Genomic DNA, 14816 nt, shown 5'->3' on the forward strand with positions numbered 1-14816 from the left:
GGGTCTTTATCTGCCGTCATCTACTATGTTACTATGATTGACAACGGCGATGAGCAACGCCTACGAGTTAGGCACCGCTAGGCACCGTTTATAGACTCAGGCCCTAACTTCCTCATTCAGCTGCACTTATGCTGGCTTTTATCAAGCTGCACTAGAGGTTTTTACAGTAGCGTGGGCTGGCGAAGTAAATCCTCTGACGCTCATAGAATTCCTATGAGTGTCGGAGCACTTACCTCGCCGGCCCACACTAAAATCCTCTGGAGCAGCTTCATAAAAAAGAGGGGCATGGCTGGCACTGACATCCAGTAAGCAGCAGGATTATCTCATTCTAACTTTCACAACTGCCAAATGGGAGCCTTCTCCAACATCCTTCCCAACTACCCTTGAACTATCCCTCCTCAGGATATCCCCTAACCAAAAGCCTCCCTTGAGAAGAAGGCCTCCATCCTTCCTCTGACTCCACCCCTCAGAACTCACCCAGGGTGCTCCCTGGTAGTCTAGTGGATAGGGAGGGTTTCATGGAGACAGAGGGAATTAGGGATCGTTAAGAAGAGTCTTCTGATTGGGGGTCTCTTGAAGGGGATATTATCTGGAAAGAGCTGGATTTTATTCTCTTTCCGCCAGGGTCATGTATTACTGTATGGGTCGACATTACACCTAGTGCATATCTACCAAGGGATGTAATGAAGGCCCATGCAGTAGAATAGTACAGTAATACTATAAGGAGCTTCCTAGCTTCAGAAGGTAGAAAGGTACATAAATGGTGTCTACTTTTCTGCAAGTCTGCATGCTATATGTTTATGTTTATTTAGAGAGAATTGAGAAAAGAATAACAATGCATGACTGGAAAGACATATGAACACTAGAACAATCATTTTGCAAGTCTCGGAATGGGCGAGGGAAAAAGAGTCAATGATAAGGAGGGGGAAGGGCGGGGAAATGGGACAATAGAACAGTGAACTCAAGGATGGACACCAATCTAGTTCGGGCCAAACACTTGTTGAAATAGCCACGCTTTCTGTGCTGACTTAAATTTCTTTATAAGAACATAAGAATAGTCACTAGTACCTGGCAAAAGCCCAAGTAGTAGCAACATTCCATGCTACCGATCCAGGGCAAGCAGTGGCTTCCCCCATGTCTGTCTTCAAAGTTGGTTCCTTTCTAACAGGTAGTGGCAGAGAATTCCAAAATGAAGGTGTGAGAAAGAAAAATGCTGGGTGAGTGGATTCGAGTTGCACCTGTTTTGGGTCTGGGAGAACTAAGTGATAATCATTAAGAGACCTCAGAGAACAGGCTAGAGAATATGGTATTGTGAGGGATGAAAGATATAGGGGCAGGCCTACTTTAAATTCCACTAATATGAGCAAACGACCAAAATACAGCACCTATGCAGCTCCTTATAGCACTGTCTCCCAAATGGTTATACACCATCTGGTCACCCACCATGTGTCAATAAGAAGAAATTCTTTAGGAATCTCCATCTGCTGCTCAACCAGAATCAAAACTTGAACTTCATCAGCATAAATATAGAAAGAAAAGCTCTGTTCCAATAAGTGAGTAGCCAAAAGTAGCAGATATATGGTGACTAATAAGAAGTGTTTACCCATAAACCATTACTTACTTGTGGTTGAAACTGTATTCAGTGTTACGACAGTGAACATACATGGAAAGGAAAAAAATACAATCAGATTATTAAGAAAGGAATTAGGCTAAGTAATTTATCAGGTATAGCAAGAATAAATACCGCAAAACCTACTTAATATGCAAATACCTTTGGAACTCACCTCTCCCCACCCACCTCCTCTGCATGTAACTATTATTACCATTTAGTGCTTGTTAAAGTCAAGTATTGGTACTTATCACAATTTTTCTGCTCGGGGCCCATTCAGTCCTACAGAATACAGTAAGTTACTCATGCTCCTACTGCATTTATGTCCCTGAGTGATGCCGGGTCTAAGGCTCATGTAACTGGGGGAACATAAAGCATACCGAAACCCCAATGCTGTTCTAGACTAGGTTCCTGCACACTCTGTCAGATGCTCAGTTGGAGAAGAAGCACAGATATTTCTGATATCTCTGAGAAAACAATGTTATTATTACTTATTAGCAGATAATATTTAGACAAAGAAATACACATAACCTTTTTGGGGAGCATTTTTTACAGTACCTGTGGTTGAAATTGTGGTCGGTGTAGTGATGGTTGAGGTTTTGGTGATTGGTGTAGTTGTGGTTGGGCTTGCAGTAGTTGTTGAAGTTGGTGTACTGATGATCGGTGTCGTGGTTGCTGGTGTTGTGGTGGTCGGACTTGAAGTTAGACATTCATACGAGCAGCAGTTGACTCGGATCTCGTAATTATAGCACATGTTCCAGATAACGTCTTGCTCTTCATTCCGGCAAATCAGCCCATTGGAAACATTGCACTGCACTTTCTGTCCCAGCTGCTCAAGGGTGAGGTCTGGCTGGGAAGCCGCCCTGCACTGAATGTCTTCGGGAAGACGGCAGATTTCGTAGCCATGCTTCCTTATTTCCTCATAAGTCTCAAAGTCACCACTATCCAATTCACCAGTTGGCTTACTGACATCAAACCACTGAGACCATTGGCATACATTTTCATAGACACAAGCTAAAAGACAAATCAATACATTATGTGTAGTAAATGGATTGAGATGCAATCCCAAAATAGATCTCAATTTTGTCATGTGAAAGAATACGCATAACTCTAAAATTAGAAGCCTATTTATTAAAATGCATTAAAATAACATGACTTCTTTAAAAAACATAAAGGAAAGAAAGAAAGAAAAATTTAATACCGGATTGATTAATCTGTTAGTAAATCCTGTGGTATGTTTTGCTGTGTTATAATCAGAAATTTTATGCATTCCCAGCTACAGTAATGCTTGATGACAAGCCATGTCCTCGACCCACATGCTATGCTTTCCACAATCTTTCTCACTCTATGTCTCTCTCTTTTAACATTCTCCTGTAGCCCTCCCTCTCCTTTTCCACAACACCTTGAGGTTGTGCATTCAAATCCCACGCTGCTCCTTGTGACCCTGGGCAAGTCACTTAATCCCCCCATTGCCCCAGGTACATTAGATAGGTTGCGACCCCGCTAGGACAGACAGGGAAAAATGTTCAAGTACCTGAATACGAACCACCTTAGGTTATAAGTGGTATATAAATACTAAAAAGAAACGATTACACTTTCTCTTTGGTCATTCATTCTCTAATCAACTCAAAAATACTCTTTCATGTTCACATACTATGCTGTCAACTATCTTGCTTTCGAGATCTAACTGTCCTTTTAAGGGCAGTTGAGTTCAACATTATTTATAGCAGCCCCTCCTATTGTTTTTTCCCTAATTCTTTTCTTTTACTTTGACTATTGTAGTTCCTGCCTTTTTACCTTTTGTTCCTGTTTGTCTTTGTTTTTAAAAGTCTTCGTAAGTTATTGTTACTGTTTGGTGATGCTTTGTCAGCTTAAATTTGTATTTTAGCCAAAGTATGTTTTTATGATTTTGTACACCGCCTAAAAGGTTGATTGGGCGGTATAAGAGATTTTAAATAAACTTGAAACTTGCTCTGTCTATGTCTCCTTCTTAACTTTCACTTTTAGGCCATCTTTTACAAAGCCACGCTTAGCGTTTTAGCGTGGATTTAGCATGCGCTAAAAAGCTTAGCACACCTTTGTAAAAGAGTGGGTTAGTCCTCTTGTTCTCTTCTTTTTTTTATAATTTTCTCTTTGACCATTCACTATGCATTAATAAAACATGATAAGCAGCTAGATATATGCAAAGGAATCCAGTAACAGCTCTGAAAGCAATCAATCTCCTGCCTGTTACCCCTTTTGGTAACCAACAATTTCACTATTTTTAACAGCTATCTTTATTTTAAGCATAATTATTTCTGCCATCTTCTCAGCTGTAACTCTTGCTGTTGACTGTGTTCTCCATTTTTCTTGCTCATCCTCTTACACTTATCTTTTTCTTTTGTGCATCTTCTTAAGCATTTGCTTTTCTCCTTCCTTATTTCTCTTTTTCATTTGCACTCTGGTTTTCTTTCTGATTTTCATTCTCTCTAAGTATAGATACAGACTTAATGGTTGAGACTTACTTGTGCTTGAAAGTACAGTGGTGGAAACTGCAATAATAAAAGATATGGTCAGGTAAGAGAAAATATAGGCAATTGACACAGAAATAAGAGCAGTAGCTACCCTATTTCCCCAAAAATAAAACCTAAACTGAAAATAAGCCCTAGCATGATTTTTAAAGATCAACCCCCAATGCCCCCCCCCCCGAATGTCCCCGACATTCCCTGACTCCATCCTCAACACTAGTGCTGCCTGATTTGCTGAAAAAATCAGACTCTTCAATTCTGCAACCCCCACTCTTGCTGCTTTAGGAGACCTCGGAGTGGAGGTATGTCAGTCTGGGTGAGAGGGGAGGAATGGTGCTGCACATGGGGGGATGGGGGGGGGTAGAAAGGAAAGAGGAAGAATTGGGGTAGAGGAGAGGAAGGGAGAGATGATTGTTTACATGAAAAAAATAAGACATCCCCCCAAATAAGCCCTAGTGCGTTTTTTGACCCAAAATTAATATGACACTTCGGGGAAACACGATATTACAATACATGAGAGTTGAGCTAGACAGGTTCTACCGAATGTAATAATAATAATAACTTTATTTTTGTATACCGCTATACCACAAACAGTTCAAAGCAGTTTACAGAGGAAGACACTGTACATATACAGCGAAGATACTTGACCTTTGCTAACATGATGCTAAAATGATGCTGAAACTAAAATGATGATGACCCCCCCCCCCCCAAAATGAAATCCAATAATTCCACCCTGGGTGGGAAAGGATGCATTCTGTATTTTTTAAATTAATAAAGATACTTTAAGTAATTATTTTGCGGTTTATGTATTAGTTCTTCAAACATCTGACACTTTCTTTCTGCATTTTTTTCTGTGTGCCATAAACATAATTTGACTTTTATTACTTTACATAATACGAGGGGCCGCTGAAAAGTTCTCAGCCCAACCAAGAAGAGAATGATGCGGAGCCATGAAACTTACAAGTTATTCCACACTTTTCTTGATACTTTTCATTTCAATGATATCAAATGAAACAAAAAGTGTCAAGAAAAGTGTGGAATAACTTGCAAGTTTCATATCTGAAGTGCATATAGATCTCAAGAGGGCATGTTGGGGGAAGGATTAAGGAGGATGTATAATTTGGATATTTTTCTGCAATAACGGAATATTGCAGAAAACATCCAGGGTAAAGTGTGAGTTTGTCAAATAATAAATGCCAAAAAGTTGACCAAACAGATCAGATGACTGCTGAAGGCAGGAAGACATTGCCCCCTTCTCATCCCCCAAAGATGTGAATGAAACAGTACACGCCAGCCTATATGACAGCTTCGGTTGGTATGGCCAGTCTTATTAGAGCAGCGAGCAGGTCTCTCAAGTAGCCTGATGGTTGGTGCAGTGGACTGCAGAGAAGGGGACCCTGTCTCATATCCCACTCTAACTAGTACACTTATGGTGGACATTGTGAGCCCAACAAAAACCTACTGTACTGACATATAGGTGATACCTGCAGGGTATACAATTGGGTATAATAAGTTGTGGGTGAGTTTTGGAGGTTATGGTGAGATCTGTACCTGGGGCTTTTTTATGCCTCCTTGGGTGCTCCACTGCTCTGCTGGGATGTCTGTGTGGCCAGCCTTCTAAGAAAGCTGACCTCTCTTATATCCTAATGTCTGGGTTTTTTGCGTTTTTGATTTGGACTTTTTTTTTTTTTTTTTTAAGGTTCATAAATATAGACACACTGAGGACAAACGCATCTAGGAAATGGTAATTAAAAAAAGATAGATGTTTTCCTGGTTTGAAAATAGTCATTTTCTCTACTGGAATTTTGGCCATTTTTACCAAAATGTCCAAAATCGGATTTAGACATGTTATTGAAAATGCTCCTCCACTGTCTTTTTTTTTTTTTATCTTACAATCCGTTGCTACAGATATTCTGTTTCACTTTCACTCTTGGTGGTGAAGCAATGTTACTTACCGTAACAGTTGTCATCCAGGGACAGCAGGCAGCTATTCTCACTAGTGGGTGATGTCATCCGACAGAGCCCCGATACGGACGTCTCACAAGCATGTCTTGCTTGAAGAAACTTAGAAGTTTCGAGATGCCCGCACCGCGCATGCGCCAGTGCCTTCCCGCCCGATGGACCGGGCGTGTCTCCTCAGTTCAGGTAGCTAGCCTGAGAAGCCAACCCAGGGGAGGTGGGTGGGACGTGAGAATAGCTGCCTGCTGTCCCTGGATAACAACTGTTACGGTAAGTAACATTGCTTTATCCCAGGACAAGCAGGCAGAAAAAGAACTGAGGAGACACGCCCGGACCATCGGGCGGGAAGGCACTGGCGCATGCGCGGTGCGGGCATCTCGAAACTTCTAAGTTTCTTCAAGCAAGACATGTTTGTGAGACGTCCGTATCGGGGCTCTGTCGGATGACATCACCCACTAGTGAGAATACCTGCCTGCTTGTCCTGGGATAATATTAGTTTCACATGCTGTGATTCACAAAACTGTTCTTGCTGTACTCAGAGGTTCTCCCGATGTGCCACCACCGATTTCAATGTATTCTCAATTCTTTTTATGACTCCCTTCTGGTTTTTACTTATGTTTATTCAGGGAGTACAAAAGGTATGATTTTTTGTATTTGTTTTAGTTTGTACATTATTTTACTCCTTTGAGTTGGATTTCTGAGATGTCTATTCTACTTGATAATCTGAACCTGTACATTTTTTTATGACCGTCATTTACATTCATTTAGGAGGTCTTTTAATAAGGTGCGCTAGCCGATTTAGCACGCGCAAACTGATTTAATGTGCGCTAATCAATTTAGTATGCTAAAGATTAGCACGTGCTAAATGCTAAAGTGCCCATTATATTCCATGGACACATTAGCATTTAGCGCACACTAATCTTTAGCACGCACTAAATCGGTTAGCGCGCCTTAGTAAAAGGAGCTCTTATTGATTTAAGTTTTTAATTATCTTATTGCTCAGTCTTATGCATACCCATATTGTACTTTGTATTTATTTATTTGTTTATTGATTGATTGATATATATTTAAGAGTTTGTATGTGTCTACATTTGGATATACTACCCGATTGTTTTTTAAATTATTTATGATTTATCTTTAACTATGGGGGTGTTTTACTAAGGCGCATTAGCCAAGTTAGCGCACACTAAATGTTAACGCACTTATTATATTCCATGGACGCGTTAGCATTTAGCGGAGGCTATATTGGCTAGCGCGCCTTAGTAAAAGGCCCTCTATGTCTTTATAAAGATTCCTATTGATCTCCTGACACAGGCTACCTTGCTGAAAAATGACCGCGCTATGCCCTCCTTGCTGTTTGTCCTTTTGAATAAAGACTTTCTATATTCATGATTTTACAATTGACTGGAGGTCTTTTGGATATTTTAACCTCACTTTTTGTATCTTCCTAAAAATTTGTGGTGGTCAGCTGAATACTCTTTATTAAGGGGTCCTTCTACTAAGGCACGTGCTACATGCTAACGAGTCCATAGAATATAATGGGTGTGTTAGCATGTAGCACGCGTTAAATTGGCTAGCGCACTTTAGTAAAAGACCCCCTAAATGATTTGACTCTACAACCAGCATTTAAATATGGGTGACCTGGGCAAGGCTCTGGTCACTTAGTTGGGCAGACGAGATAGACCTCGATGGTCTTTTTCTGATGTCAGTTACTGTGTTACTGAATTTGATTATATCAGAATAAAGGATATGATGGGAAAATATTATGAACCAAATAACTCATTAAGGCACCCTTTTATCAAGCCTTGTTAGGGTTTTATATCGCTGGCCACGGTAGTAAAAGCTTTGACGCTCATAGAATTCCTACGAGCGTTGGAGCTTTTATCGCCACAACCAGCAATAAAAAAATCTTAACGCAGCTTGATAAAAGGGGGCTTAAAAGCAAAGAGCGAGACAGAGTTGCTAGGTTTCGAGCTGATCCTAGACTCTTCTTTAAGCTAGATTGTCTCTCTGAAGAGAGTAGTTCAAATTTCTTGTCCTCTGAAGTTTTACCTGTAGTGGGAGTAGTGGACGTAGTGGTGGTCACTGCAGTGGTAGATAAGGTTGAAGGAGGTGCAGTGGTGCTACAGGCAGTAACATTGTACTGGATGCCACTTGCTTCACATCTCATCTCACTGCAAAATCCCGCATTCTCTTCCCGGAAGATGATCTCACCCACTTCATAGCGTGTTCCATTATAGACACAGTAACAGGCTGGAAAACAAAAGAAGTAGATGCCAGATGTAGTATATAAACTAAGTATTGACTCAACATCTCTTAAACAGAGATTAAGTAAAAAAAAAAATAAGGAAAACTAAGAAAACTCAAGTTGGTTACTTAGAGCAGATTTTCCATCCTTTCACTTTCATTGTGTGTTATTAACTGCCTCCACAGTTAGGGGTCCTTTTAATAAGGCACGCAAACTGATTTAGCGCACGCTAATCTTTAGCAGCGCTAAGTCGATTAGTGCGTGCTAAATTGGTTTGTGCGCCTTAGTAAAAAGGACCCCTTAGTCTTTTAGGGCTCCTTTTACAAAGGTGCGCTAGCGTTTTTAGCGCATGCACAAGATTACTGTGCGCTAGCCGAAAAATTACCGCCTGCGTACTTTTGTAAAAGGAACCTTTAGTGTGTCACATCAGAACCCTACCCTGTACCCACAGATCATCTTTCAAGGAAGACGATTTAGATGCAGCCTCTTCTGTAAGCTTACGCAGTTGATCCAAACATCCAGAGAGAGTCATTTCCATCTTAGCCTTGACTCTTCATATTTCTAAATCTGTTATTTCTTTGGGAGGGTTCGTAAGTAGGGACCCATCATAACTAAAGACCCTGTAAATAATACTGGCTTTACAGAAAGGCTAGTAGATGGAGACTAACGGGCATAATTTTGATCTTTAACACCTAAACATATCGTTCTATGCCAAAATATTAACTGCAGATAGACCAGACAATAGTCAGTAATCAAAGCAAATGGACTGTTGCAGTTCTAACTATGGAACAGCATGCCAATCTGTCTTAGAGAAGAAACAATACTAGAGAGATTTAAAGGCTCCCTGTACATAGGCCTGTAGCGGCTGAGAAACCTGAACAGTCCCAGCCGCTAAAACAGGCAAGTCGGCATCAGCTGTCAAAACATCAGCTGAGAGGGAATCCCCAACAACCCGACCGTCGGCGGCTCGGGGAATCCCTCCGTGGGCGGTTGGGGAAGACCGGGCTTCCCCACTGCTCCCAGCCGACTCGCGAGGCACCATCGGCGGGGAGCTCTGGGTGCCTTCAGCCGCTGCCGACGGAGCTCCTCCACCGCACCGGCCTGAACACCGCTTGCACAGGCCGGCCGCGAGTGCCTCGCGCCTGGAACACAATGAGCACTTTTTCCCTTTAGAAGTGCTCATTGCTCCATACGCGACCTAGCTACAAAAAAGTGCCGGTTAGATGAAAAAATACAGTAAAATACAGTTTTCTTAAAGGGAAACAACCCTCCAGACCAGCACTACCTCAGGATTTTTTTTTTTTACAGAACAGACTCCACAGGCTCTCGAAGCAATATGCCTTGCTTGATTTAGGGGGCAAGGCTTACTGCTGAGGCTCCTCTAAAAAAATGGGGGGAGGTGGAGGAAGTGGGGGGAGGGACCCTGCTCGAGACCCGCCGGGTTTGACACCCCCGAGGTCGGACGAACCCCCAAACAGGGTCCGCCCAAGCTCCGTCCGGCCAAAAACAGGGACTATAAACCACCTAAACAAATTCCAACAGCCCTACCAAGGGAGATGGGTACAGATCACATCAACACCTGCTGGAGACTGAAAGAAGACTGAGGGAAATAGAGAAGGGAGTATAGTATATACTGTCCCACAGTTTTGTTTTCAGTCTCCACCTGCTGGTCATGATTAGATATATACCCATTCGTAAAGTTAACCTCTACTGGTCTGGAGAGTGCTAAAGAAATTGTAGTTCCACCCTCAACCCTAGATACAAGTCAGTCATGGTCTACGTCTGTCTCTTGATACCTATTTTTTATTATTGTAGATCGCTTAGAAATTTATTATAAGCGTTTTATCAAATTTTAAATAAATCTTGGAAAAGAGATTACGATATCAACCATGCAGAAACAAAGTGCCCACAGATTTTGCACCTGGTTATTTACCCCCAATGCCTGGAATGCCACAAGATGTATTATGGATAGTATGGCTTACCTGATTCATTGTAGGAACAGTTCACACTTCCTGTAGAGGTACATATGCTAAAAACAGAAGTGTTGAGACATTAGCACCTACAATTTCTTAGAAGCAGAAATATGCATTTATTTGCTTATTCATGGTAGCGTATTTTAGGAAAGCAAATTGTTTTTTCATTCTCTCTGCTAAGATAAGATAGCATCTAGGTCAAGAGCTGAACAAGGCATGTGGGGGTTTTCAATAAAGCTCTCAAACTTGAATATAGAGATGCAGTCTGAATAATCTTGTTAAATTAACCAGTTCATTATCCTTTGCAAGTTAAACCTTAGATACAACTATTACTAATAATCATTTCTTTAGTGCTACTAGACATCAAAACACAGAAGTGCTTACAATCTAGTCAAGACAGACAAACTGAACAAGAAGGTGCATCAATATACTGTGTTAATATGTTAAGGACTAACGGGACAGTTCTATAAAGTAGACCCTAGGTAGGTACCACTTATGTCAAAGACACCATTGTCTTACAGTGCACTAGGTGCCTAAAGTGGTGAACCAGCTGATCTAGGTGCCTAGTTTTTCAATTACGCTTAAATTGGGCTGATAATTGAAAAGCAGCACTAAATAAAGTAATTTTTAAAAAACTTCTAAAAATGAATTATCTGGTATGCGCTTACCGGAAAGAAGTAGGCGTAGTTAGGGGTGGATTCTGGGCGGATTTTGGACATGGTTTGACTTAGGTGCTGGTATGTGCCTAACTTAGATGCACACATTTAGGCCAGGAAAACCCTTGCCTAAATGGGAGAGCACCTAAAGATTTCAACGCCTACCGGCACCTAAGACCACTTATAAATGGGGCCTAGCAGATGATTGACAGTTGTGCTCAATGGCACTTACAAGTTAGGTGCCATTTATAGAATCAAGGCCTACGTGCTTTTCTGTGAAGAAGCACCTAAGTATCATAGGCCCAAATTCTATAAATGGCGCCGCAGGTTAGCTGCCATTAGGCACCCTAATGGTGCCATTTTTAATTGGTTTAATTGCTTTTAATTGACACGATAATTGATTGAATTATTTAAAAGCAGTTAAAATCTAATTTAAAAAAAGACGTCAACTTCACAAATGGTACAAGAATCGCAACTACAGTGGTGCCTAAGGGTTTAAAAGGCATGGTTAACACTGGAAGTAATCTTAGGTGTCTCCGTTGTCGTAATTCTCGTGACAGAGAGGCACCAGAAATGTAGGACTTGAAAACCCTGGCCTACATTTCTGGAGCCTATCTGTGATGTAGCGGGTGACTGCCGATCGCAGTGCAGGTTATACAATTCAGGCCATAATCCCAAACTTCAAGAGGAAAAAATCCACACAAATATTCTCGGACTTATATTAAGTACTACCCAACTAAAAGAACAGTGAAATATAAACAGCACTAAAGTCCTCAAAACATATACGAGGTGGGTTCTGGAAAGTTCTCAGCCCAACTAAGAAGAGAATGATGTGGATATTCTTCAATCAATGATCTGAAACAATGTCAAAACATAGAATTTCTTTTCTGCAAATTGACACTTAATGAAATAAGATCACACTCTTTTCAGCTAGAGTGACAAAAGAACGCTCAGAATTTAGGAAGCTGGTTGATTGGGCTGAGAGCTTATCAGCACCCTCTCATATACATGTTAAATTTAAATATGTGAAATAATCTGAAAGTTTGCTATTCCATTGTGAACAAGGCTGCTGGTGACCATGCTTCTAGGAATATAAGATAAGTGAATACTTGTATGATTTTTTTTTTGTTTCATCAATACATGTATATTGCACTAGTTGGTTTCCCACCTTTAGTTGGTATATGAAAAGTGGTAATTTAAGCACACATGTAATGGCTCCATGAATTAGATCTATCAGTTGTTACCTTTAAGTGTTTACATACTTGATGAAGCAACCAGCGGAGATGAAGGAAAGCAACAAAGACCAAAGATGTCCACAAAAATTTTAATAAAGTTAAACTCTAGGCTCCTGAAACATGTGTTGAGTCTGAGTTCAACAGGGAAGTCTATAGACCATTATTGAGATGACTTGGGGAAATCCTGTTTATTCCTAGGATAAGCAGCATAAAATCTGTTTCACTACTTGGGACCTGGGTTGGCCACTATTGGAAACAGGATTCTGGTCTTGATGGACCTCTGGTCTGTCCCAGTATGGCAATTCTTTTTTTTTATTTATTTATCGTATTTTCATTAACATGTCAAGTATACACTTGTACAGAAAGATAAAAGTTTAAAAAAAGTAAAAGATACATTACAAATAGTAATGATCTGGCAAAATATTAGGAATTGGATATTTAACTTTAAACTCAAGTATTCAATTTAGGATCCAAGACATAGAATCAGTGAGCAAATTAATAACTCAAATACAAAAAAAATAAGAAATCCGAAAAATCCATCAGTGAGGAAGTATATCAAACTTCAATGAGCATTCATGTTATCCCAGCTTTCAGTCGAGCCCCTGATAAGAAGGTTGTCAGTTGGCTAGGGTCAAAAAAGACATATTTTTGCATTTGGTATTGCATCACATATTTGCATGGGTGACGAAGAAATAAGGTCACCCCAAGAGCAATATCACGTCTACGTTTTTGTGTGTCTCGTGCCAGATCTGGGAACATTTGCATTTTGAATCCAAGAAATTCCTTTTGTTTGTTTTTTAAAAAAAGTCGAAGTAACCAATTTTTATCTGGTGTTAAGGCTACTGTAAGGAGAAGTGTTGCCGCTGTCGCCACCTCCCTATCCGAGAGTTCCAAAATCAATGTAATACTGGGTGATTGCTGATCGTCTTCTTGTGGTTTTAATTGTCCTTCTCTTCTAGGTAGATAATACGCCTGAAAAAATGGTGATAACAGATCCTCTGATATTTGCAGAACTTCCATTATGTAGCGTTTTAACATATCTCTAGGTGGTATCGTCGCTACTCTAGGAAAATTAATCAATCTAAGATTATTGTTGCTTGAAAAATTTTCCAAATATTCTAATTTCGTTCTCAAATTCATATTGTCTCTTACTAGGGTTTCTGTGATTTGTTTGGGTACTACAGTTGAATTTTTAAAGTCTTGTAACTCAGTTCTGAGATTTTTAATATCAGTTTCTTGGCTATTAACTTTTTGCTCCAGCTGAGCCAGCTGGGGCTTAACTGATTTTGCTAGGTCTTCCATGAGATCCCAGATAGAATCCAATGTTACCTCTCGGGGCTTCTGCAATGTAAAGGAAATCTTTTGCATTTCAATATTCTTATTCTCACCAACCAGCATCTCCTCCTGGTCAGGGCTCTCCCGCTCGCTATCCACCCTCGAAGCAGATGAAATCCCAGGCTCTACAGGGCTCTCCTGTGAATTCAGAGAGTCCAGCTCTAAGCTCCCCTTCCTGATTTCAACAGCCTCCAGGGAGAAGTGCACTCTGCCTTTCGGTTGCTCCTCTTCCCATGGGGAACTGGCAGTCTGGAGAGGTGCTCTGGCGTCAGGGCTCAGGCTGGTCTCCAAACCCAAGGAGGACACCTCCGTCTCACCACGGAGCGTCTCCAGCGGGTGCATCGACGCCGCCAATACTTCCAGCATTTGTCGCAGGAGCTCATCTATAGTGCCGAGATCGGTCCGGCCGGGGTGTCGCGAGGCTCCAGCGGCACTTCGGCCTCTCCTTTTCGGCATAGCTCTCAGGTAAATGTTTGAAGAACAAACTTTGATGGGGTAGCCTGTGGCGAAACCGCTCAGTTAACGGGTCCGTCTGCCATCTTGGATCAAGTGCCTTCCTTTTCCCAGTATGGCAATTCTTATATGTATTTGAAGGATCTTCATTAAAATTTTTGGACATATTTGGTCTGTTGCTAGTAAGATGTCCAAGTGCTGATTTATGTTGCCTTTTGGACGTCTATTTTTTTTTTAAATGAGCCCAATAGGGCCATATCCCAATGGACTCTGTACCACCCATCTTGTCCCCATCTAATATCTGCACTTAGCCCTTTGGCTATATGATAAGCTGTATTATAGAAAATCATTAGTGTCATATCTATGTTATTTGAATGTTCTGACGTGTTTCATAAGTATAATGTTGACATTGTATTATACCTCTCTTATTTTAATTTCAGTGCTTTAATAAGTATATTAACATAGTAACATAGTAAATGATGGCAGTATTTATGTTTATTTTTGGTCTTTTTACTTCTGTTATGCTATTAACATAATTGTAAGTTTTATGTTGAATTATACTGGCTGTATGCTACCTTGGGTTGAATCTCTTCATAAAGGTGGTTAATAAATCCCTATAAATAAAATCAATACATATTAGCAGATCCTGTGTGAAATTGGCATTTGCTAAGTGTACATACCATGATGTGCAGTTCTCTTCAGTTGGGACTGGCTCATTCTCCGGGTAGTGGACACCACTTACGTAACAGCCACATTGTTCTTCAGTCACACACTTTTTATTGTCTTCATCAAAGATGGGTCTGTCAAGAGGGCATCTGGGGTAGCAGCCTGTCCAGCATGG

General features: G+C 40.8%; 2 protein-coding genes across 4 annotated transcripts in view; both read right to left on the reverse strand.

Annotated features, from left to right (window-relative positions):
* Positions 1-14816, reverse strand: part of LOC117352133 — a 1164809-nt gene that overhangs the window by 579758 nt on the left and 570235 nt on the right. The gene's annotated exons all lie outside the window — the stretch shown is intronic.
* MUC2 (mucin 2, oligomeric mucus/gel-forming) overlaps positions 1-14816 on the reverse strand; it is a 186906-nt gene that overhangs the window by 60123 nt on the left and 111967 nt on the right. For all 3 annotated transcript variants that reach the window (XM_033928255.1, XM_033928256.1, XM_033928257.1), the window contains 6 exons: positions 14656-14803; positions 10306-10352; positions 8128-8328; positions 4114-4140; positions 2168-2623; positions 1622-1633 (listed from right to left, as the gene is read on the reverse strand). In XM_033928255.1, coding sequence (XP_033784146.1) covers positions 1622-1633; positions 2168-2623; positions 4114-4140; positions 8128-8328; positions 10306-10352; positions 14656-14803 — 891 coding nt within the window. The remainder of the gene's footprint in view (positions 1-1621; positions 1634-2167; positions 2624-4113; positions 4141-8127; positions 8329-10305; positions 10353-14655; positions 14804-14816) is intronic.

The sequence above is a fragment of the Geotrypetes seraphini genome, chromosome 19 (assembly GCF_902459505.1).
Source record: "Geotrypetes seraphini chromosome 19, aGeoSer1.1, whole genome shotgun sequence".
Lineage (NCBI taxonomy): Eukaryota > Metazoa > Chordata > Amphibia > Gymnophiona > Dermophiidae > Geotrypetes > Geotrypetes seraphini.